Source organism: Chiloscyllium plagiosum, chromosome 51 (genome assembly GCF_004010195.1).
Source record: "Chiloscyllium plagiosum isolate BGI_BamShark_2017 chromosome 51, ASM401019v2, whole genome shotgun sequence".
Classification (NCBI taxonomy): domain Eukaryota; kingdom Metazoa; phylum Chordata; class Chondrichthyes; order Orectolobiformes; family Hemiscylliidae; genus Chiloscyllium; species Chiloscyllium plagiosum.
In genome coordinates, this window is record NC_057760.1 from 251,361 (window position 1) to 275,830 (window position 24,470).

Here is a 24,470-nt window from a genome sequence, read left to right on the forward strand (position 1 = left end):
GCAAATCTTAGCAGGACATATACACTTAATAGTAAGGTCCTAGGGAGTGTTGCTGAACAAAGAGACCTTGGAGTGCAGGTTCATAGCTCCTTGAAAGTGGAGTAGCAGGTAGATAGGATAGTGAAGAAAGTGTTTGGTATGCTTTCCTTTATTGGTCAGAGTATGATAAAGTTACAGGGTGGGAGTATCCTCAATTTCTGTTATCCATGGGAATTCCATGTGTCTATCCCCCACGATGACAAGGATTTGGTCTATGTTGTAGAGAAAATGGGTTGTTCTGAAAAATAATGCTGGGTGTTACGGTGGCACAGTAGTTAGCACTGCTGCCTCACAGCGCCAGAGACGCGGGTTCAATTCCCGCCTCAGGGGACTGTGCAAACTCCACACAATCATTTTCCCCGTGTCTGCGTGGGTTTCCTCCGGGTGCTCCGGTTTCCTCCCACAGTCCAAAAATGTGCAGGTTAGGTGAATTGGCTACGCTAAAATTGCCCATATTGTTAGGTGCAGGGGTAAATGTAGGGGAATGGGTCTGGGTGGGTGTGCTTCAGCTTGTCGGTGTGGACTTGTTGGGCCGAAGGGCCTGTTTCCACACTGTAAGTAATCTAAATGCTCTTTGCAGATTGCTTTCACAAATACTCTGATCAAAATCAGAGTAACAATTGGACTCTCCTATGACAGAAAAAATGCAGTTGGAAAGGGCATTTGACCCACAGTTTTGAAGTTTAATTTTCATTTATGGAAAGGGAAGTACTGTTTGTCAAACAGTTATGTAATTACTCTTTTTTTATAGATATTTTTACTGAAAATTTAACATGTTTTTACAAATTTACAAAAGAAAACTTAAAAAAAAACCAAGTATAAACATTGACATACAGTTAAATCTTAAATAAATGATAACCAAAATCTATCAAACAAGAAAAAAAGAAATACCAAGAGGAAGAAAAAGACAAAACTCAACTAACTACTCATCTAACTTACACTCTGGTTAGTTGTATCATTAAAATTCTTACATTATTCAAGAGAAAAAAAACCCAACAGATAACACATAAATTGAGCAGTGATATACATGCTCGCTGGATATATTTGGTAATGTTAATACCATGTAAATACATATATAACTATAAAATTACAACCACAACAAGTAATAATTAAATATAATAATACAAAATAACAAGGGAAAACAACCCCACTCCTAGAGACAGCGGTAAAATAGAATAAGGTAACCACCTCCCCCCACCAACATTAACTAGACCCCCTGGCCCATATATATATTTTTATATATAAAAGGGGGGAAAGAAAATCGCTAAGTAAAGGATGAATAAATAAACCCTTCTTCCCACCCCCCGGAGATAATATTAAACAGTAAGGTAATGAAAGGAAAGAAAAAAGCGGGTAAACCGGGGTGGGGGTAGGGCAAAACAACATCAATTAACTCTTATAATTTGTTTAAGAGAGTCCAAAAGTTCCTTGGCCTTCTCCGGTGATCTGAAGTTATACACTGACCCTTCATGGCGTAGTATAGCTGGGTAGCGCAAGGAGTATTGAATGTTTAAATCCCTTATTCGCTTCTTTGCTTCATCAAACGCCGTCCTCTTTCGGACCAGAGCTGAGGAAAAGTCCTGAAATAACATAATCTTGGATCCTTTATAAGTCATGGCTTGGGGATCTTTCCCAAGATTTCTGGAGGTTTCCAAGAGCATCTGCCTCACCTTATAGCTCTGCAGCCCTAACAGGACTGGGCAGGAGTGCTGGTTCGAGCCGGGCCCGTGTATTGCAGCCTGGTAGGCCCGTTCCACCCTTACCTGGCCTGATCCAGCCTCCAGATTCAATAACTGCGGAAGCCACTGTTCAAGGAACCTTGTAAGTTGGCCGCCTCCTTCCCGTTCGGGAAGGCCCAGCAAACGAATATTTTTTCGACGATCTCGAGAATCAAGGTCGTCAGTGTGATTCTCTAAGGCCTGGACTTGCTGCTCAAGAGTCCGGACCCAATCCACGGCCGATTCTGCAATGGCCTCTGAGGTCGCGGCCTTTAGCTCCGCCCCTCCGACTCGGCATTCAATTTCTTCGATGTCTTGGCTGTGCTTTTGTAGCGCGGCCGAGAATGAATTCCATCGACTTCGGGACTCTTCAATGAAAGCATCGATCTTTGCATCGAGTTATTTCCACGAGGCTCGCCACCATAGGTAAGCCCCCCGGGACGGCTGCGGATGTCGCAGCTGGGGAGGGTGGGGGAGGGGCTCCTGCCTGCTGAGAACTGCGGGCTCCTTTTCCCCATAGTCATTTTTACAGGAGACAACTGTTTAAATTTAGTACCAAACCACTAATTACATTAAGTAAAAACTATTTTTAATTGATTTGGTGAGTGTGGTGGAGGAGGGTGGCCCACTTTGCCTAGGTATTGGGAGGAGCACTATAGACTCAGACTTGCTGAGTCGCTGCCATCTTGGATCTCCCGAAATTACTCTTTTTTAAGAAGCTCTACAGGCGTTGACATTAAAAGCAGCAGGTGCAGGTCATGACATGTATGGATAAAGGGAAGATGAAACCAAGTCTTATTGATTCACTCCTAAAATCCCATTGGCATGTCCCAGTCTCGCTGTCGCTTTATTGCTTGCTCTCTTGCTCTCTAAGAAAATAACTTGGGGAAATCATTCACTTACATCTTTTTCAAGGCCACCAATTATCCCCCATCCATAATTACCCCTTGTGAAGGCAGTGGTGAGCTGCCTTGAATTGCTGCAGTCCATATATTGTAAGTCTCTCATTTTCTCTCTTCCCGCTCCCCCCCCCACCCCCCAAAAAAGATGGTGCAGGGTTTTTTCTTTATTAAGTCACAGGATGAGGGTGTCACTGTCCAAGCAGCACTTATTGCCCATCCCTAATTGCCCAGAGGGCAGTTAAGGGCAACCACATTGACTGTGGGCCTGCGGACCCATATAGGCCAGACCAGGTTAGGATGGCAGTTTCCTTTCCTAAAGGATATTAGTGAACCGGAAGGGCTTTCTGACAGTCAGCAATGGATTCATGGTCATTGTTAGATTCTTAGTTCTAGATGTTTTGTTGAATTCCATTTCCACCATCTGCCACAGTGGGATTTGAGCCCGGGTCCCCAGAATGTTATCTGGATCTCTGGATTAATCGTCCAGCGATTAGTACCACTACGCCATCGCCTCCCCTCCCCTGTGTTAGGGAAGGAGTTCCAGGATTTTAACCCAGCCACAGCAAAGAAACGGCTAGTTTATAGTTCCAAGTCAAGATAATGTGTGGCTCAGAGGGGAACTTGCAGTAATAGTTTTGCATGCATCTCTTACCCTTGACCTTGCAGACGAGAGAGGGCGCAGGTTTGGGAGGTGCTGACCAAGCAGCCTTGCTGAGTTGCTGCAGTACATGGTGCAAATTGCTGCCACTGTGCTTCAGTGGTTGAGGGACTGAATGTCACCGCTACTATTGACGGTCTCTTGTTTCAGGACACGAATGACTGCTTGGAGAGGGAACTACTTCAAAAGCAGCTCCACGAAGCAAACCGGAAAGCTCAGGAGTACCGGCAGCAGCTGATGAAGAAGGAACAGGAAGCAGAGGAGTACCGCATGAGACTGGAGGCTATTGCAAGGCTCCACACCACAGCTGAGGAGATCACTGTTGTAGAGGAGGTCACAGATGATGGCACTGGCACGGTGATCACTATGGCAGCAGAGCTGGAAGGTCCTGAGACCACGGTGGAAACAATGGAACAGCCTACTGACATGGCGACAGAAACAGTGACTTCGTAAAATCTCCCTCTCAGCGCCCCCACTTCCCCATCCCCCACAACACCAACCTTCAAAACCTTCTCCCTGATGCATTTTGTTTGTCAAATTTGATGCGCCTGTGTTTGTGCGCACAAGTCAAGTACAGCTCGGGGGCAAGCTGTTGGTCACTGCCACACCCCACACACAGACGATCACTTTATGATTGCACAAGAATTCCTCTTGGAACTCGACACCAGGAAACCTTTGAACGCTAGCAGGTACAATTTTTTCCCCCTGGATTTTCAGAAAATGGGGAGCGATGGGAGGATGTTGGGTGTTGCTAAGTGCGTTGTTAGAATCCAGATACTCCAATTCACGTCCAAGCAGGAGAATATCCAGCAGCTTGAACTCCATTGGGGTTATGGTTTTGACTGCAGGGGTTTGGTGGGAAGTGAAAAGAGGGAAGGATGGAAATTAAACGGCTTCAACGTCAACGTTGTTTTGTTTCTGCTGCGAAAGCACCGAGAGGCAAGGCTGGCGAAATGACGCTGGCCCTGCAACTTAATACATCCACACGCCTAGGCACCATGACCTCTTGGTGTATGTCTTCTCTAGGCCATCGATGTTATGTCTGCATTTTAATAATTTCAAAAAAAAAATATGTAGTAGAGTCCTTTTGCCTTGAATACGGAGAAAGAAACAAACAGTGCAAAATCTTCCTATGGGTAATTTTAAATTATTTTGAACTGTGAGAATTTCCCACACTGCAATATGCAATCAGTTATTCACCTGGTAAAGAGAATATTTTAAGTTTGTGAGCAGCGTGGGGGCAAAGCGAGTCCACTAATAGAGACTTTTAAAAAATTGTTTGGTAATATTATTTGGTATTATTATGTACCAATTCCTTTGTCTGTATTCCCGCAGAGGTATCTTTCTGACAGATGTAAATTTCCCCTCTGAACTTCTGTCAGTAGGTAGACAGGGAGTTTGCTGTTTGCTGCTGACCTTCAGAGTCTATGAAGATTTGCATTCATTTAGCACCTTCTCACATTGCTCAGAAATGCCACAAAGCATTTCGCCTGCAGCGAACTGCTCTGAAGTGCAGTAACTTGTTATGGAGGCAACGTTCAAAGATAAAGGTGCTGACCACTCCTTAGTTGTCAGCATTTCAGGGGTTTTCAACCATTTTGGATGTTTCATTTCAGAAGAGATTGAAACAAAGTCTAAGATTGAAATGTCACCTCTTCAACCCGTTCCCCCATTCTGTTTTCAGTGTTCCAGTTTAATTTGAAGCTTCAGAAGGTTCTATTCTGGCTGTGGAGGGTTCCATCACATGGCCTTGGAATTGGCAGAAGTGCCCAGGCATCTTGCAAAACGTTTTCTCTTCTTGTTTATAACACCCTTTATTTTACCAGCATCTCCAAGATTTTGCATAATTAATTAACAAAGATGGTCAAAGTAAATGAAACAAGTGCATCATGGTGTTTTTTAAACTCCTGTGATTCTTCCCCCAGCTGTTGCTGCAGCAAATTTTCAGGAAGATAATCTTTTTTTCTCCCCGAAGACTCCTGAACAGTTCAAAGGGCTGGTGAACCCTCAATGAGAAAGCGGCTGATATATCCACCTTGAGCATTTTGTCTTCCTTGATCCCAATTAAAATGAGACCTGTTGGATTTGTACTCGGTCCAACAACAGCCACATCACTAGAGTCCAAGGACCCGAAACTCCAGGTTCAAAGACCTAAAGTTTAGATCAGTTTTGTCAGTATCCCTTCATATAAATCAAGTTTGCTTTATTGCCGAAGTAGGTCCCCTCTGTGGGCAGATGTTAGAATTTATTAGTAACTTTCCCCTTTACTCTTTTGAAACATAGACTTGAAGTTACCTGATAATTTGAAGGTAAATACCAAGTCTTATGTGGGCCTTCAATCCAGTTAGATGCCTGGATGTTGATCAGGGACAGGATGTGGCTTCATTCTGGTGCCCTGCTATTTGGAACTGTATGCCAAAAAATCACAGCTGGTCCTGCACAGATATGGCCTCTTTGCTCATGAGGCACTTGGATATGAGTGATGTTTGTGTGATAATTCCCCTGGCATAAATGAGTAGCAGAGGGGGAAATCTCTGTTTGCTTCCCAGTGTCTCCTTTTAACTGAAGCTGGTCTGTAAAGTGAGATCTGAAGAGCATCAATTGAGTTGAGATTGTCAAACGACATAACTTGGTGATGAAAAGGTGGTCATTTATGCAGCATTTAATTGTGTCTGAGACATGGTGGAGAGCACTTCCTATACAATACCTTGCCTACGTAACAACTGCACTTCAAACACCTTGTTGCTTTGGTGTCCTTTCATTTATATTTCAGAAGGTGATCACATTTTTAATAGATTTATTTTCTAATGAACCTTCCTGTGGACAGGTTTGCTTTTCTCATTTACAGCTGCATTGTGCATTAGCTGTACAGCCAGGGTCTCGCATAATTTTCTCGACCCTTTTTTATATTTAAAGAAGAAATTTGTATTTTTTAAATCATTTTTACTGTTGTCTAAGGTTGTGCCTCATAGTTATTTTACAACTGAATATTCAGTTTACGCAATTGGTTATATTAAAGCACCGTTTTAAAAAGGTGTCTTCTCTTCGGATGTGTATTTAGGGTCGTCTTGTGATTTATGGTAGTCTGGTCACGTGGAAGTTGTAATGTCCTGTTGAAGAGCACAGTGGGTCATTTCAAAACAGCCGTCAGGGTTTTCATAATGGCTGGCACGCCTGGCATCAGTAAACTCGAATGAAATGGGTGCAGTGTTGTTCAAAATGGCTTTAAGGTCGCTTAAGATGGCTGTCTATGCAAGTCACTGGTGAAAGTAAAAACAAATGCCAGCATATTGCTTCATCCTGTCTTCTGCTATTGCTTCAATGTTGTCCCAGTATTTGAATTTACAGATTATAATCTTCATTTGGAGGGGTCACTGACTTCCCCAAACTCCAGGCACGAAGCTGGCCATAACTCTGTGTTTGTGTATTTTTTTTTCCTCTTTAAATTACATCAAACGCTGGACATTTTCTATAAGATTATCTGCTTGTTGAGCAGCTGCCCTTTTGCAAACAGTCTTTCTGGGTTATGATCATCTAATTTTCCTACTCATTCAAACCGCCTCCTTGCCTGACTGAAATTAAACAGCAGATGGCTTCTGGCTCACTGTCACATGGACCATTCTGCACTTACTTGTCCCACACTCGCTCTGGGGGGGTGGGCCGTGTTACTTGCAGTAAAGTGGGGTTCCTACTTGGTTACTTGTGTAATTATGCTTTCCACTTCTTGACTTTTGGTACTTACCAATCAGTGATGTAACATAAGTTGTTTAAACATTTTCTGTAACTCTTTTAAACGTGTTGTCTCTAGAAAAATATCAGCGTTTTTTGTTTGTCTCATTCCTCCCTTGCCCCCCCCCAACAAATTGGTCCTAACAATTCTTCACCCAACCTCTGGGAAACCAAAACAGAGACTAGATTGAGTATTAATGGGCTCTGGGAGCTGGCAAGAAATCAATCTGTGTAGAGTTGTGAATAATAGATCAGTGCAATGGGTCTCAGTCTTGCTCTGAATTGGTTGCTGGGGAAAGGCAGACAACCCACATTCATGTGACTGCTCTGTGGCTTCACAGAATTTAAACTATTTACCACCATGTTGTGTGACATGGAAGTGCAGAGCACTTTGGGTAGGATGAGTTGGAGAGTTTATTCTGAGATAGTGGCAGAGGTGCAGACAGATTTTTGATTTTCTACAGAGTTAGGGGCAGACAGAAAAGTGAGTTTCAGGGAATGATTGGGTCAGCCTTGATCTTGAATGATGAAGCAGGCTGGAGGCGCTGAATGGTTTACTCCTATTTTCTTATGTTGATACGGTATTGAAAGAACTCGACTTTCTCCAACCCATTTGTTTGCAGCTGTGTGCTGGTCCTGGTACAGCTAGTATATTCTGTGGCAGCTGTGGGCTTTTCATTTCCTCGCACCCTCCTTTGCATGCTTTTTCTGTATCAGTTAATTTTGTTTATTCTCTTTTTGCTCTCGATCTCTCTTGATTGAATCCTAACTCTGAGATGGTGATCTTGTCGGTTTTTCTCTCCATTAACTCTGCACGTTGTCTGCCATTTTCTGCTAAGCCACATGTCTCTTTGTGCTGAAAGGGTCATTTGTATATGAATCCTAAATCTTTTATACGAGGTACTCCAACTTTAGGAGCCAGCTGAGCTAACAGTGACTGGAGGGAGATGCAGTTAAAGAACCTTATGGTGAAAAGCTGAGCAGTGTGGAATCGTGGAACAACACAGCACAGAGGGAGGCTGTTCAAGAGTAGAACTGTTGATGTGCATGATAGTGTTGCTATTTGGACAGCAGTTAGCTTCTGATGGATACCATTCAGCGCCTTGGGCCTGTTGTCCCATTTAGTTTGAATTGTCTTAGCTCCACCTTCCTGGTCCCCTAACCTTTAATTCGGTAGCCCAACAAAAAAAAAACTCAATCAGGATTGGGTGTGATGCTTTTGCAGCCAGTGATCTATAACCTCTCCATCAAATCAAGAAAGTAGGAGCAGACCATTTGCCCCTTCACATTTGCTCCACTACTCCAAGGCAATCATGGTTGGATCTCCTGTCTGAATGCCATATTCCCGTTCTTTCTCCATACCTAAAAAACTGTCAACATTTTTCTTGAATGTACAGAGCCAGCGTCCGCAGGCCGACCACCCTCTTGAGTGAGTAAATATTTCCTCATTCTCATGTCTAAGTGATTGGCACCTGCAACAATAACATAGGGGGGAAAGGAGAGATATAGGGGCAGGAGTCGGCCATTTGACCCTCTGAGCCTGCTCCACTATTCAGGGTATGCAAGGCCGATCACCCAACTCAACAGCCTGTTTCTGCATTTCACCCCACATCCTTTTTGATTACTTTAGCCCCAAGTGCTATGTCCTCCTTTAAATCGGTCAGCAGTCACATAACACCAGGTTATAGTCCAACAAGCTTTCCGAACACTGCTCCACTTTACCTGATGAAGGAGCAGCACTCCAAAAGCTTGCGAATTCGAATAAATCTGATGGACCATAACCTGGCGTCGACCTTGTCCACTCCAGTCCAACACCAGCACCCCCACATCGTCTTGAACTCGAGTAATAGGAATGTACAGGATAGATGCACACCCTTCTGTCCAACTCGTCCATGCCAATCAAGTATACTAAATTAAACTAGTCACAGCATTTGGCTCATTTCCCTCTAAACCCTTCCTATTCATTTATCCATCCATATGCCTTTTAAATGTGGTATTTGTACCAGCCTCCACCACTTCCTCAGGCAGCTCGTTTCAGACATGCACCACCCTCTGCATGAAAAAGCTGCCCCTCAGGTCCCTTTTAAGTTGTTCCCCTTTCTCATCTTAAACTTATGCCCTCTAGTTTTGGACTTCCCCCACCACCCCAGGGAAAAGACCTTGGTCTACGTACCCTATCTATGCCCCTCGTGATTTTTATATTTTAGAATCACCCCTCAGCCTCTGACGCTGCAGGGGGAATAGCAAAGTCATACAATGTTTTGACATTGACAGCTTTCTGTGATAGTGAATTCCACAGACTCACCTCTCTGGGTGAATAAATTTCTCTCCATCTCAGTCCTAAAAGTTGACTTGATCCCTGGTTCTGGACTCCCTTACCGCTGGGAACCTCGATCATGCATGTATTCTGTGTAATCCTGTTAGAATATTGTAGGTTTCAGAGAGCCCCCCCCCAACCATTCTTCTGAATTCCAGTAAATAAAATCCTATGCCTCCTATGTCGGTCCCACCATCCCAGGAATCCCTCTGGTAAAGTTTTGTTGCACACTCCATAGGAAGCACATCATTCCTCAGATAAGGAGACCATATTCTCGACATGATCTCACCAAGACCCTGTACAATTGCAACAAGGCATCCCTGTTGCTGTACTCGAATCCTGTTGTGATGAAGGCCACCATACCATTTGCCACCTTCACTGCCTGCTTCACCTGTATGCTTGCTTTCAGTGGTGTATTTCATTACAAATTTCCCTCTCAATTTATTGCCATTTAGATAATCACCTGCTTCCATTTTATTTTCTAGAATTCCTCCTGAGTGGAAACAGGCCATCAAAGTGGAAACCTCCCAGTTATCCACTCTGTATCTGTTCGCTCACACAGCTTGGCGTAATGTGGGACAAAGCCAGTAAAGCAGGTGTACGCCACTATTTTTGTTCTTCCCTTGGAGAATGCCATTGTCGTCATCAATTTGCTCACTGCCCTGGTACCAGGTTAGGAGGTGCAGCATCCTATAAGAAAGGGAAGAGCTAAGGGTCTGGGTAGGGTCACGTTAGAGAGTGGCCAATGAGGAGTTTTGAGGAAATTGAGAGTGAGCTGATAACCGGGGACGATGTGCTGTAGGAGAGCAGAGTGGGAGTGTACCTGACTGACATCTCTAACAATCTAACTGCAATCATGTTTGACACTTGGAAATTTCGGTTTTTAATTGCAGTGGCAGAGGTTAGGTTGAGGAAGAGAGGGGGTTGGGGTGGACCTGCTGTATGGGGAAGCTTCAACGTGTTGCCACCCAGTTCTATTTTCCTTTATTACAGTCTAGTCTACTGAACTAGAGTGTCCCGTGTGGGTAGCAGGGAACTTTGAGGTTGTGCAAGAGGATTGGAACCAGTTTCGCAATGTCATCTGTGTCCCTTGCAGGCTTATGGATGGCTTATACATCCCACTTTTTCTCCATCTGTTGCCACATAAGTAACGTTTTCCCCTTGTTGAAAATCTGAAACAAAAACAGAAATCGCTGGAGAACTCTGGTCTGGCAGCATCTGTGCAGAGAAAGTAGAGTAGAATCCCTACCATATGGGATCAGGCCATTTGGCTCATTGAGTCCACACCAACGTCCTTCCCAGACCCATCCCACCCACCACCCTAACCCCGCATTTCCCATGACCTATCTGCCTACACATTCGTGGACGCCGTGGGAACTTTAGCATGGCCAATCCGCCTAACCCGCGCATCTTTGGACTGTGGGAGGAAACCAGAGCACCTGGACAAGGGGAGAATGTGTAAACTGCACACCGGCAGTCGACCGAAGGTAGAATTGAACTCAGGTCCCCTGGCATTTGTGAGACAGCAGCGCTAACTACTGAGCCACCATGCTGCCCAAGAACTTGAAACGTTTGCTGGACTCCAAACGTTCACTGTACTTTCTTTCTCCACAGATGCTGTCAGACCTCCTGAGTTTCTCCAGTAACTTCTGTCTCTGTTAACCTTTTTCTCACGTCTCATATAGATCAAATGTTTTGTAATTCCCCTGTGCTGAGCAAAAGTGACTGCTGTTTTGTTTTTTAAATTCAAGTGACAGATCAGTGAATTCAAATGTCCTAATCCCAGGGGAGGAAAATGCGAGGAACAAAGCATTCTCTCTCAGCTGCCTCTTCCTTTTTTTTCCTCATATTAACCCCAATCCACCCCAGCAGCCAGCGTTGGCAGCTCAAGTATCAGATTTGTCCTGTGATTGTGTCTAGATGAATTGTCTTGCATCATTCATCCTGCTTTACTCAATACTGTTCTTAATTACTGTTACTATTATCACTCCAAAACTTGCATCTTGGCTTTTGTTTATAAATTGGAAAATTTGAGTTTAGTGTTGGTGACCTTTTTTGTTCCAAAAACAAGATCATTGGTGACCGGTTTGGGAAATGAATTCCCATTGCTCTCGGCCATGGGGAAGCCTCAAGTTGTATCTGGTGCGCCTTTAGTACAATGTACTGTAATTATCTTGTGTACAGGATTCCGTTAGAACTAGCTGCGTTCTTTTTAGAACCTGTACAAAGTGATACAGATTGTTAAATAAATCTTGTATATACATTTTTGTACCATTATTAAGGGCAGACCTTTGCTAATAAAATGCAGAAAAAGAATTGCTTTGTTAGACATGCGTGCTTTTCTTAAAATCCCTTCAAGAGTTGGATGTAATCTCGTTGAGCAACACTTCTGCAAGCGCTTGGCACATAGTAGCATCTCTACTTGGGTCAAGAACGAACACTGATCAGGTAACCCTTCCAACCGTCGCGCCTGGAGGGCATCCTGCTGTAAATGTCTGTGATTTAATTGTATTTAATACGTGCAAGATTCACTCAAATGTGCAGCCTTCTCACGTTGCACAGTGTGACTCATTCCCAACAACTGATCAAAGCATCTCTCCACTCTCCTAAGCAATCAGGTTAGATAGCTTACAATGGGGCACTGTATCAGAAACAAATCATCCAACGGAAACTTAACAGGACTGGAACGGTAAGTTGACAAAATCAAATCAAAATCACATTGTCTGGCATTGATGGAGAGGCCCAGCCCTCGCAGTGCCCACCAGTCAGTAAAGGACTCCACTGAGTTGGTGGACACCACACACTCCCTGTCCTTGGAGGCCACGTACGAATGTAACTGTGAAGGGAGAGGTGGACTGTTTGCTACCACTGCCACCTCCACTGTCTAATGTTTAGCCAAGGAGAAGGCCCACGAGGGGACCTTCAGTTCTGTCTGCTCTACTCTGCATCGGGTGTCAACAGAGGGGGAGCATGGTCTAAGCATGAACTCACTGACCCCCTGACTCTGTCCCACTTTCTCTCCTTGACCGGGGAACCTGGCCGTGGATTGTTTACCTAGGATTGTCAACTCTGCTTGGAGATAGTCAGAGACAATTTGTTCCTAGACATCATCTGATTACTTAGCTTTGGCAATCCATTGGTGAATATTTAATGTTGCCTTCCTGTATTTTTAATGCAGGAAATATGGCTGCCAATTTACCCACAGCAAGTTCCCAAAGATATCAATTTGACACGGACCAAATTAGTTTCTTTTAGTGACATTAGTTAAGGAATAAATATTGGCTCTAGGACACTTAGGACACCCAAATGCACACTGAATCTTTTACACCCGCCTGAAATGGATGGTTGGAGGTCTTTGTTTAACACCTTATTTGAAAAACGCCTCAAAAGTCATAGTCATACAGCACAGAAACAGACCCTTCAGTCGTAAACAGTCCATGCCTACCATAGTCCCCCCTGCCAGTTCCTGGCCCATATCCCTCCAAGTCTTTCCTATTCATATACTCATCCAAATGTTTTTTAAATGTTGTAATTGTGTCCACTTCCATCACTTCCTCTGGAAGTTCATTCCACACGCAAAAATAATTTTCCCCTCCATTCCTTTTTTATCACCTTAAAAATATGCCCCCTTGTCTTGAAATCTCCCATCCTTGGGAGAAAGGTACTTGCCATTAACCCTATATATACCCTAATGATTTAATAAATCCCTAAGATCACCCCTCAACCTCCTGCGCTCCAATGAAAAAATTGCAGCCCGTCTTCGTAAGTCAAACATTCCATACTTGGCAACACCCTGGTAAATTTCTTCTGACCCCTCTCCAGCTTAATAATATCCTTCCTGTAATAGGGCGAGCAGAACTGGACCCAGCATTCCAGAAGGGGCCTCGCCAGTGTCAATATGATGCCCCAACTCCTAAACTCAAAGGACTGAGCAATGAGGGCAAATGTGCTAAATACCTTTCCAACCAACCTTTCTATATGTGATGCAAAGAATTGTGTCTGAACCCCCTAGGCCCCTCTGTTCTGCAACACTACCCACAGCTCCAACGGCCAAGTTTGGGATATCTCCAAAAGCCAAACATTGCCTACAAGATAACATAAATGGAATGTTTCACAATGGGGGGAAAGAGAAGAGGAAAGATTGTGACAAGAGAAAAGTTGGTGCTATGCCATTTAATTAACTTTTTTTAAAAGTGTTTGGAGCAGAAAGATTTATTTCAGGAACATTGAAGAGGCAACCACAACAAACAAGCAAATGCATAGCTCGTCTCAGGAATGTTGTTACATTCTCGCAACGAGTGTGGAAAAGCAGTAACTTGTGCTCCTCGTTTTTCAGATTTCCAGCATTACTGTTGCATCAGATTGGAAATCACCACTTTGTCTCAAGCGCCCCACCAGCTTGCCAGTCTTGTATCTTTGTTCTCGATTGCCTGTTTTGTTCTCCACACTACTGCCCCAATTGTCGACCTGCACCCTCCCCACCTTCAATGGCACAAATTTCTTTGACCTGCAAGTCCCATCAGTCTCCTGTTGCCTTCAGCATTGTGCGCGACAGTCTTCAATCGCTCTTGGCTTCCAATTAAAATTGCTTTCAAATTTGACCGCTGTGTTAGCCAACTGGAAAGCCCTCTGTTTGTTACACTGATATTAAGTTGAACCTGTGATTGGGTAATTGGGTGGAATCTGGTGGGTAGGTTGACTGCAATTCAACGGTAGTGTCCTGCTGAGGAAGAAGGTTGTTAAAGGCAGTCTACTACGACGAGTCCTCTCCCTCAGGCCTGTCTAATTTCATGCCATTCTGTAGTCCAGTGCTTCTTTCTCCATGTAGTTCGTCCACGTCGAGGATGACATGCTCTGGTAGGGGTCCAACAAGATCCGGAAGCAACGGACGATGAGAAGGCCCAGGAAGGCGAAGAGGAAGACAACTAAGACTAAGGTGGTCTTCTGCTCTAGGGTTGCATTGGTGAAGCTTGTACTGGCAGCTGACATGGGTAGAGTACTACTCAGAAGATCTTGGGTCATGCTGACCCCTTTTGGGCTTATTCCCTGGCAACCATCCAAATCTGTGTTCTGGTCAGCTTCCAAGCATCTGCAAGAAAATTGAAGCAAATTGAAGTCCCTTGGTGATTTTTATCCGAACGTACCTGACCCCATGAAGTGCTTACGACAGAAAAAGGGCCTTGCGACTGCATGTAATTCTGCTCTGTGAGGCCATGCCTTTTCATGATCGCAAGAAAATAGGAGCCAGTGTGTGCCATTTGGCCCTTTGAGCTTGCCACCACTATTCAATGTGATCATGGCTGATCATGCAATTTCAATCTCCCACTCTGGCTTTTTCTCCATACCCGCTGATCCCTTTAAGCCACAGGGGCCGTGTCCAGCTCCCTCTTGAATATATCTAACTGACCCCAATAGCTTTCTGTGGGAGAGAATTTCAAAGGTTCGCACCTCTGAGACTGAAGAAATTCTTCCTCATCTCAGTCCTGAATGGCGTACCTCTTATTAGACTGTGGCCTCCAGTTCTGGACTTCCCCAACATCGGGAACATTCTTCCCACATTTAGCCTATCCAGGCCCATCCGGATTATATTTGCTTCTATGTGATACCCCACCCCCAATTCTTCTAAATTCCAGCGAGTACAAGCCCAGTCGATCCCGTCGTTCCTCATACGTCAGTCCTGCCATCCCGGCTATCAGTCTGGTGAACTTTCACTGGACTCCCTCAATAGTAAGCATGTCCTTTCTCAGACTAGCAGACCAAAACCACGCAGTACTCAAGATTTGGTTTCACCTAGGCCCTGTATAACTGCAGCAAGACATCCCTACTCCTATACTCCAGTCCTCTTGATATGAAGGCCAGCATGCCATTAGTTTTCCTCACTTTGGATCATCTGCTCAGACCTCCGATGAATGCCCGTGTGATTATGCCAGGCGGGCATAGAATTTTGCAAGAATGGAGGAGGCCATTCCCATCAGTCCCCTGCCAGCTCTTAGGGAGGAACTGTCTGGTTTGCCCCACCACCTCCTTGGTCTCTCCCTTTTCAAAGCGAGTTCTCCGGTCCCTCTCCACAAAATCACTGACATGTTCCCCATACCTAGCTGCCCCTTGAACCGAGTGTGGTATCATTTCAGGGGGCAGCAATCCATCCCCATGGGCCCGGAGTCATGTGGGCCAGACGGCATGAGCACGACCGACTTCTTTCCCTTGAGGATGTCAGTCAAGCAGATGAATTCAACGATGGAGGCTAGTCTCACAGTCACCATTACTGCGTTGATTAGTTTTCAATTCAGCTTGTTTTTTTTTTTTATAGAAGGTGTGCTCTTAAACCCAGCTAAACATTTCTTTTTCCCCTGTTATCAAATCACTTTCTGATTCTTTTTATCATCCATTAATCACCCCCAGTAAACTATCCCCATGTTTCCAATTGATCAAGCAAAGCCATCATGAGTAATGCAAAGGTGAGAGAGAGTAAGGAATAGCAAGAGAAGATTAAATCACAATGGAGTTGGAAATTAAAATTAAGTGTTCTATCCCCTGCAGTGCCCAACTCTTCCCTAAAGGCATGCTTGTCTTCATTAGTCCTTTGGAGTATAAGAGTTGGGCAATCATGTTGAGATTATACACAATGTTGGTGAGGCCTCTTTTGGAGTAGAACATAGGACATAGAATATTACAGCGCAGTACAGGCCCTTCGGCCCTTGATGTTGCGCCGCCCTGTGAAAACAATCTGAAGCCCATCTAACCTACACTATTCAATTCTTGTCCATATGCCTGTCCAATGACCATTTAAATACATGTAAAGTTGGCGAGTCTACAACTGTTGCAGGTGGTGTTCCATGCCCCTCCTACTCTGAGTAAAGCAACTACCTCTGACATCTATCCTATATCTATCACCCCTCAATTTGAAGCTATGCCCCCACCCCGTGCTGGCCATCATCTGAGGAAAAAGGCTCTCCCTGTCCATCCTCTCTAACCCTGTGATTATCTTTTATATCTCAATTAAGTTACCTCTCAACCTTCTTCTCTCTAACGAAAACAGCCTCAAGTTGCTTAGTCTTTCCTCGTAAAACCTTTCCTCCATAACAGGCAACATCCTGGTAAATCTCCTCTGAACCCTTTCCAAAGCTTCCACATCCTTCCTATAATGCGGTGACCAGACTGTATGCAATGCCCCAAGTGTGGCCACACCAGAGTTTTGTACAGCTGCAGCATGACCTCATGGCTCTGAAACTCAATCCCTGTACCAATAAAAGTTAACACACCATCTGGTTGTCCTGCTACAGGAAGGATATTCAGAAGAGAAGATTCAGAAGAGATTTACCAGGATGTTGCCAAGTGTGGAAGATTTGACTTACAGGGAGAGGCTGGGATTCTTTTCATCGGTGTGTAGGTGGTTTATAAAATCATGACGGATATAGGTAAGGTGAATGATAGGTGTGTTTTCCCTAGGGTGGGGATTTCCATAACTCCATAAGATATAGGAGCAGAAATTAGGCCATTCAGCCCATCGAGTCTGCTCTGCCATTCAATCATGGCTGAAACATTTCTCGATCCCATTCTCCTGCTTTCGCCCCATAGCCCTTGATCACCTTGACAATCTATCCATCTCCATCTTAAATATACTCAATTACCTGGCCTCCACAGCCTTCTGTGGCAGTGAATTCTGTAGATTCACCACTCTCTGGCTGATGAAGTTTCTCCTTATCTCCATTCTAAAAGGTCTTCCCTTTACACTGAGGCTGTGCCCTTGGGTCCTAATCTCTGCTAGCAAAAGAAACATCTTGGTAATATCCACTCTTTTCCAGGTCATTCAGTATTCTACATGTTTCAATTAGATCCCTCCTCATCCTTCTAAAGTCTATCAGGTATAGACCCAGAGTCTTCAAGTGTTTCTCATATGTTAAGCTTTTCATTCCTGGGATCACGCTCACGAACCTTCTCTGAACACACTCCAAGGCTAGTACATCCTTCCTGAGATGTGGGGCACAAAACTGTACACAAATGTGGCCTGATCAGAGCGTTACAGAGTCCCATAAGTACATCCCTGCTTTTATATTCAAGTCCTTTCAAAATCAGTGGCACCATTGCATTTGCCTTCCTAACTACTGACTCAACCTGCAAGTGTACCTTGAGAGAATCCTGGACTAGAACTCCCAAGTCTCTTCGCACTTCAGATTTCTGAATTTTCTCCCCATTTAGAAAATACTCCATGCTTCAATTCTTCTTACCAAGGTGGAGAAAGTGAGGACTGCAGATGCTGGAGATCAAAGTTGAAACTTTATTGCTGGAACAGCACAGCAGGTCAGGCAGCATCCAGGGAACAGGAGATTCGACGTTTCGGGCACAGGCCCTTCTTTAGGAATGCCAAGGTGCATGACCTCGCACTTTCCTACTTTGTACTCCATCTACCACTTTGTCCACTCTTCTAGCCTGTCCAAATCCTTCTGCAGCCTCTCCACCTCTTCAGTACTACCTGTCCCTCTGCCTATCTTTGTATCTCCTGCAAATGTAGCCAGAATGCCCTCATCTAGATCTTTAATGTATAAAGTGAAAAGTTGTGGTCCCAATGCTTGTGGAACACCACTTGTCACTGGCTACCATGCTGAGAAAGACCCTTTTATCCCCACTCTCTGCTTTCAGCCAGACAGCCAATCTTCTAACCATGCTAGCACCTTGCATCAAACACTATGGGCCCTTTATCTTACTCAGCAGCCTCCTGTGCAGCACCTTATCAAAGGCATGGGGATATCTGTTAAGGTGAGCAGAGAGATTTCAAAAGGTGAAGAGAAAATATTTTACACAGGGAGTGGGCTGTTTATGGGACAATCATCCTGAAGTGGTAGATGTTGGGTACAGTTACAACATTTAAAAGACATTTGGATAAGTGCATGAATAGGAAAGGTTTGGAGGCATATGGGCCAAGCGTAGGCAGGTGGGGCTAGTTTAGTTTGAGATTATGCACAGCATAGATTGTTTGGACTGGAGGGTCTGTTTCTGTGCTGTTTGAATGCATGTTGAGGTTGTAAAGGACGTTGGTGAAGCCTCTTTTGCATGACTGTATACAATTCTGGTCGCTGTGTTATAGGAAGGGTATTATTAAACTGAAGGAGATTCAGAAGAGATTTACATACCAGGATGTTGCTGGGTATGGACGGTTTGAGAGGCTGGATAGACTGGGACTATTTCATACTACATGTGAGGGGATCTTCAGTAAGCTGTCCTCCGAGGGATAGGATGTTAGATTAGATTTAGAATGGGGTGGCACGGTGGCTCAGTGGTTAGCATTGCAGCCTCATAGCACCAGGGGATCAAGGTTCGATTTCAGCCTCGGGCAACTGTCTGTGTGGAGTTTGCACATTCTCCCCGTGTCTGTGTGGGTTTCCTCCCACATTCCAAAGGTGTGCAGGTCAGGTGGATCGGCCATGCTAAATTGTCCATAGTGTTATCTGCATCAGTCAGAGGGAGTGGGTGGGCTACTGTTCGGAGGGTCTGTGTGGACTTGTTGGGCCAAATGGCCTGTTTCCACTCTGTAGGGAATCTGATCTAATTTAATCCAATAACAAAAGAGAGGCAATAGTTCCCATTGCACAAACTCTCCATAAAACCCTTCCAAATAACTGTCTGGTTCTTGAAATAGCTGAGGTGACTCGTTACATTGGGATGTTAAATCACTGGCCCCCATTGCCATCTTTTCCTCCTCCTGCCCCCTCCCAGGGCAGGTATCCCAAGACAATCTTTATCTTGCATCCAACATGACTAAGACTAAACCCAGTAAGCCCAGGTCACTCGCTGCTTGTGGGATCTCACTGTGCATACACAGGCTGTTATGTTCTGTACATTTACAACAGCGAGTGGAGAGATCCTACAGGCTGTGTCCTGACGGTGGTTATTAAACGCCCCTATCTTCGCTATTCTGAACCAGAAACACACTCATATTGGAAAGGAAAGAGCAGAAAACCTGCAAAACCAAATTAGCAATGTCACGCAAAATGTGTCAGGTCCATAGATGGAAGTGATTGCTTCTGTGGGCAGGCACCCCAAGGATTAAGAAGGCAGGTCAACTTATTGCAAAGGGAATGCAGTATGGAAGTGAGGATTTTTACTAGTTCTGCATGTATGCTGTGAGGAGATAGAGTCTAGAATGAGGGACACAGTTTGAAAGTGAGAGGGTGTGCAGAGTTGGAGAGAGTTTCCTTGTGAGTCTGTGGAATTCTCAGACCATTGAGTATCTTTAAAGGTAGAGTTAGACAGATTCCTGATGAGGAAGTCAAAGCTTAGAGCGGCACGGTGGCTCAGTGGTTAGCACTGCTGCCTCACAGCGTCAGGGACTTGGGTTCGATTCCCATCACTGTGTGAAGTTTGCACATTCTCCCCATGTCTGTGTGGATTTCCTCTGGGTGCTCCTGTTTCCTCCCACAGTCACAAAGATACGCAGGTCAGGTGAATTGGCCATGCTAAATTGCCCATAGTGTTAGGTGCATTAGGGATAAATATAGGGTAGGGGAATGGGTCTGGGTGGGTTACTCTGCGGAGTATAATCCTATTCATGTACTTATCCAAATGTATTTCAAATATTCTTATTGTACCTGCATCTACCACTTCTTTGGGCAGTTCATTCGATACATGCACCACTCTCTGGTGAAAAAGTTACTTCTCAGAACCCTTTTTAATCTTACCCCTCTTATCTTCAATCTATGCCCTCTGGTTTTGGACTCCCCCAACCCAGGGAAAAGACCTTTGCTATTCACCTTACATAAGCCCCTCATGATTTTATAAACCTCTACAGTCACCTCTCGACTTCCTACGCTCCAGTGAAAAATGTCCCAGTCTCAACTCAAACCCCCCACTTCCAGTAACATCCTGGTAGATCTTTTCTGCACCCTTTCCAATTGAATATTATCCTTCCTATTTCAGGAGACCAGAATTACACACTGAAATATTTTCACAGAGGCCAGTATCCCGTCACCTTTTATTTACATGTGGAGAGTACTTGACAGTGATCCAGCTCCCTCAGAGCCAGCTCTCCGAGTGAACAGAACCTTCCTATTTCAGGAGACCAGAATTACACACTGAAATATTTTCACAGAGGCCAGTATCCCGTCACCTTTTATTTACATGTGACAGTGATCCAGCTCCCTCAGAGCCAGCTCTCCGAGTGAACAGAACCTCTGACATGCCTGCCTATATGTGTCAGCCGGGGCTCCCCGATTGGACCAGGCTAACAGCCCCAATCAGGGATCTCACATTCTGACGTTGTTACAATTGCTACACTTACACAGTATTCCAAAACGGGACTCACCAATGTCCTGTACAGCCACAACATGACACCCCAATGCCTGTAATCAATGCAATAAAGTCAAGTGTGCAAACACCTTCTTCACCACCCTGTCTACCCACTACCTCTGACTGTGCCCACTCCCTCAACACTGACCCTCTGACAGTGCCCACTCCCTCAGCACTGACCCTCTGGCAGTGCATGATCCCTCAGCACTGACCCTCAGACAGCGCCCACTCCCTCAGCACTGACCCTCTGACAGTGCCCACTACCTCAGCACTGATCCTCTGACAGTGCCCATTCCCTCAGCACTGACCCTCCGACAGCACCCGCTCCCTCAGCACAGACCCTCCGACAGTGCCTGCTCCCCAGCGCTGACCCTCAGACAGTGCCCGCTCTCTCAGCGCTGACCCTCCGACAGTGCCCGCTCCCTCAGTGCTGATTCTCTGACAGTGCCTGATCCCTCAGACAGTGCCCACTCCCTTAGTGCTGACCCTCTGGCAGTGCCCACTCCCTAACATATAACACTGTGGGAGGTGGGGAGGGTTGTGCATTGGGACATGAGGATAAAAACACAGGCTGATGCCTCCTTCCTCCAGCCCAGACCCTGCTGTCCTTCTGCGCCAGCTTTACGGGAGTTTAAAATTCCCAAACTCTTGTCCAGCCGAGCCGTCTGCCCGTTCCTGTTGGAACAGGTCCAATTCCATCAGAACCTTACTTGCAAAACTAATGAAGTGATTCAGCCACAGCCAGAGAGAGAGAGAGAGACAGAGGTGTACTGGGGTTTAGCATATCCATTTGACTGGAACGTGAGAAACTGCAATAATAGCAAGAATTAGCTGGAACCTTTTCATTTCGTCTCCTTGTTAATGAAACAAAACAATGAAATAAGAAAGGTAATCTTTATAAAAGTAAAATGGGAAAGAATATATCATTAAAGCACCAACCTCTGATAGATTGAATGATATGACGAGACTCACCTAATCAGGAATATTTACACTCTACCAGCCAATTCTAAAATTCCTGATGAGATTCCTGCTTATTTTTATTTCAGTAGAAAAGAAACATGCATTACCCACCCGGTTTGTGTTGCAAGGGCCGCCGTCAGTTCCTTGTCTCAGTAAATAGTGCGTTGGTTTCCCCCTTGCTACTGTGGTAGCTGTCGCTGTGATTTCTTCCCTGTTCTGTGGGTGTTGAAGTCAACAGGAAAAATAGCCTCCACTTTCCACAGACAGTCTCACACACACATGCAAAGGCAACAATCTTAGCTCCACCTCACTCTCTCGGTATTGGTTGTATCGAATTAGCAGATCCCTTGTCTGTCTGGGAGAGGGAGGTTTCAGCAAGAGTGGGAGGTGGGGCAGACGGGGTGGAATTGCAAGAGACCTGAAAACCATAAGATATAGGCCATTCGGCCCATTGAGTCTGCCATTTGATCATGGCTGACTTATTTCTCAACCCCACACTCCTTCTTCCCCATAACCCTTCATCCCCCATCGAGTTCTGCTGGCTGCAGCTTTGGCTCAGTGGTTAGTACCACTGCCTCATGGTGCCAGGGACCTGGGTTCGATTCCACTCTCGGGTGACTGTCTGTGTAGAATTTGCATGTTTTCGCCCCGTGTCTGCATGGGTTTATTTCGGGTCCTCCACTTTCCTCCCCATAGTCCAAAGGCGTGCAGGTTAGACTGGAATTGCCCATAGATCCCAAGGCTGTGCAGCTTAGCGTGGATTGGCCATACTAAATTGTCTCATAGTATCCAGGGGTGTGCAGGTTAGGGTGGGTTGGCCATGGGAAATTGTCCCTTAGTGTCCAGGGATATGCAGGTTAGGGTGGGTTGGCCATGGGAAATTGTCCCTTAGTGTCGAGGGATGTGCAGGTTAGGGTGGATTGGCTATGCTAAATTGTCCCATGGTGTCCAGGGATATGCAGGTTAAAGTAGATTTGCCATACGAAATTCTCCCATGGTGTCTATGGATGTGTGGATTAGGGTGGATTAGCCATACTATAGTGTCCGGGAATGTGTGGGTAAGGGTGGATTCGCGCTAACCTGCATATCCACGCTAACCTGCATATCCCTGGACACTATGGGACAATTTAGCACAGCCAATCCACCCTAACCTGCACATCCCTGGACACTACGGGACAACTTAGCATGGCCAATCCATCCTAATATAGGGAAATAGATGGTGACATCTTGCAAAATGTCCAGATTACAGAGGAGGAAGTGCTGGATGTCTTGAAATGGTTAAAGGTGGATAAATCCCCAGGGCCTGATCAGGTGTACCCGAGAACTCTGTGGGAAGCTAGAAAAGAGATTGCTGGGCCTCTTGCTGAGATATTTGTATCATCGATGGTCACAGGTGAGGTGCCGGAAGACTGGAGGTTGGCAAATGTGGTGCCACTGTTTAAGAAGGGCGGTAAAGACAAGCCAGGGAACTATAGACCAGTGAGCCTGACCTCGGTGGTGGGCAAGTTGTTGGAGGGAATCCTGAGGGACAGGATGTACATGTATTTAGAAAGGCAAGGACGGATTAGTGATAGTCAACATGGCTTTGTGTGTGGGAAATCATGTCTCACAAACTTGGTTGAGTGTTTTGAAGAAGAGTGTTTTGGGCGGCACGGTGGCACAGTGGTTAGCACTGCTGCCTCACAGCGTCAGAGACCTGGGTTCAATTCCTGCCTCAGGCGACTGACTGTGTGGAGTTTGCACGTTCTCCCCGTGTCTGCGTGGGTTTCCGCCGGGTGCTCCGGTTTCCTCCCACAGTCCAAAGATGTGCAGGTCAGGTGAATTGGCCATGCTAAATTGCCCGCAGTGTTAGGTGTTAGGTATAGGGGTAAACTGTAGGGGTATGGGTGGGTTGCGCTTCGGCGGGTCGGTGTGGACTTGTTGGGCCAACGGGCCTGTTTCCACACTGTAATGTAATCTAATGTAATCTGTAATCTAAAAAGTAACAAAGAAGATTGATGAGGGCAGAGCATTAGATGTGCGCTATATGGACTTCAGTAAGGCGTTCGACAAGGTTCCCCATGGGAGACTGATTAGCAAGGTTAGATCTCATGGAATACGGGATAACTAGCCATTTGGATACAGAACTGGCTGAAAGGTAGAAGTCAGTGGCACGGTGGCACAGTGGTTTGCACTGCTGCCTCACAGCGCCAGACACCCGGGTTCAATTCCCATCTCAGGCGACTGACTGTGTGGAGTTTGCATGTTCTCCCCGTGTCTGCGTGGGTTTCCTCCGGGTGCTCCGGTTTCCTCCCACAGTCCAAAGATGTGCTGGTCAGGTGAAATGGCCGTGCTAAATTGCCCGTAGTGTTAGGTAAGGGGTAAATGTAGGGGTATGGGTGGGGTGCGCTTCGGCGGGTCGGTGTGGACTTGTTGGGCCGAAGGGCCTGTTTCCACACTGTGAGTAATCTAACCTAATCTAAAGACAGAGGGTGGTGGTGAAGGGTTGTTTTCAGACTGGAGGCCTGTGACCAGTGGAGGCCACAAGGATTGGTGCTGGGTCCTCTACTTTTTGTCATTTACATAAATGATTTGAATGTGAGCCTAAGAGATACAGTTAGTAAGTTTGCAGATGACACTAAAATTGGAGGTGTAGTGGACAGTAAATAGGGTTACCTCAGATTACAATAGGATCTGGACCAATGGGCCAATGGGCTGAGAAGTGGCAGATGGAGTTTAATTCAGATAAATGCGGGGTGCTGCATTTTGGGAAAGCAAATCTTAGCAGGACTTATACACTTAATGGTAAGGTCCTAGGGAATGTTGCTGAACAAAGAGACCTTGGAGTGCAGGTTCATAGCTCCTTGAAAGTGGAGTCGCAGGTA

At 45.5% G+C, this 24,470-nt stretch overlaps 1 protein-coding gene across 4 annotated transcripts in view; it reads left to right on the forward strand.

Moving 5' to 3' along the window:
- Nucleotides 1-8,992, forward strand: part of LOC122544690 (GA-binding protein subunit beta-1-like) — a 55,881-nt gene extending 46,889 nt beyond the window's left edge. For all 4 annotated transcript variants that reach the window (XM_043683970.1, XM_043683969.1, XM_043683972.1 and 1 more), the window contains one exon: nt 3,468-8,992. In XM_043683970.1, coding sequence (XP_043539905.1) covers nt 3,468-3,770 — 303 coding nt within the window. In that variant the 3' untranslated portion in view covers nt 3,771-8,992. The remainder of the gene's footprint in view (nt 1-3,467) is intronic.
- Nucleotides 8,993-24,470: the final 15,478 nt, after the last annotated feature.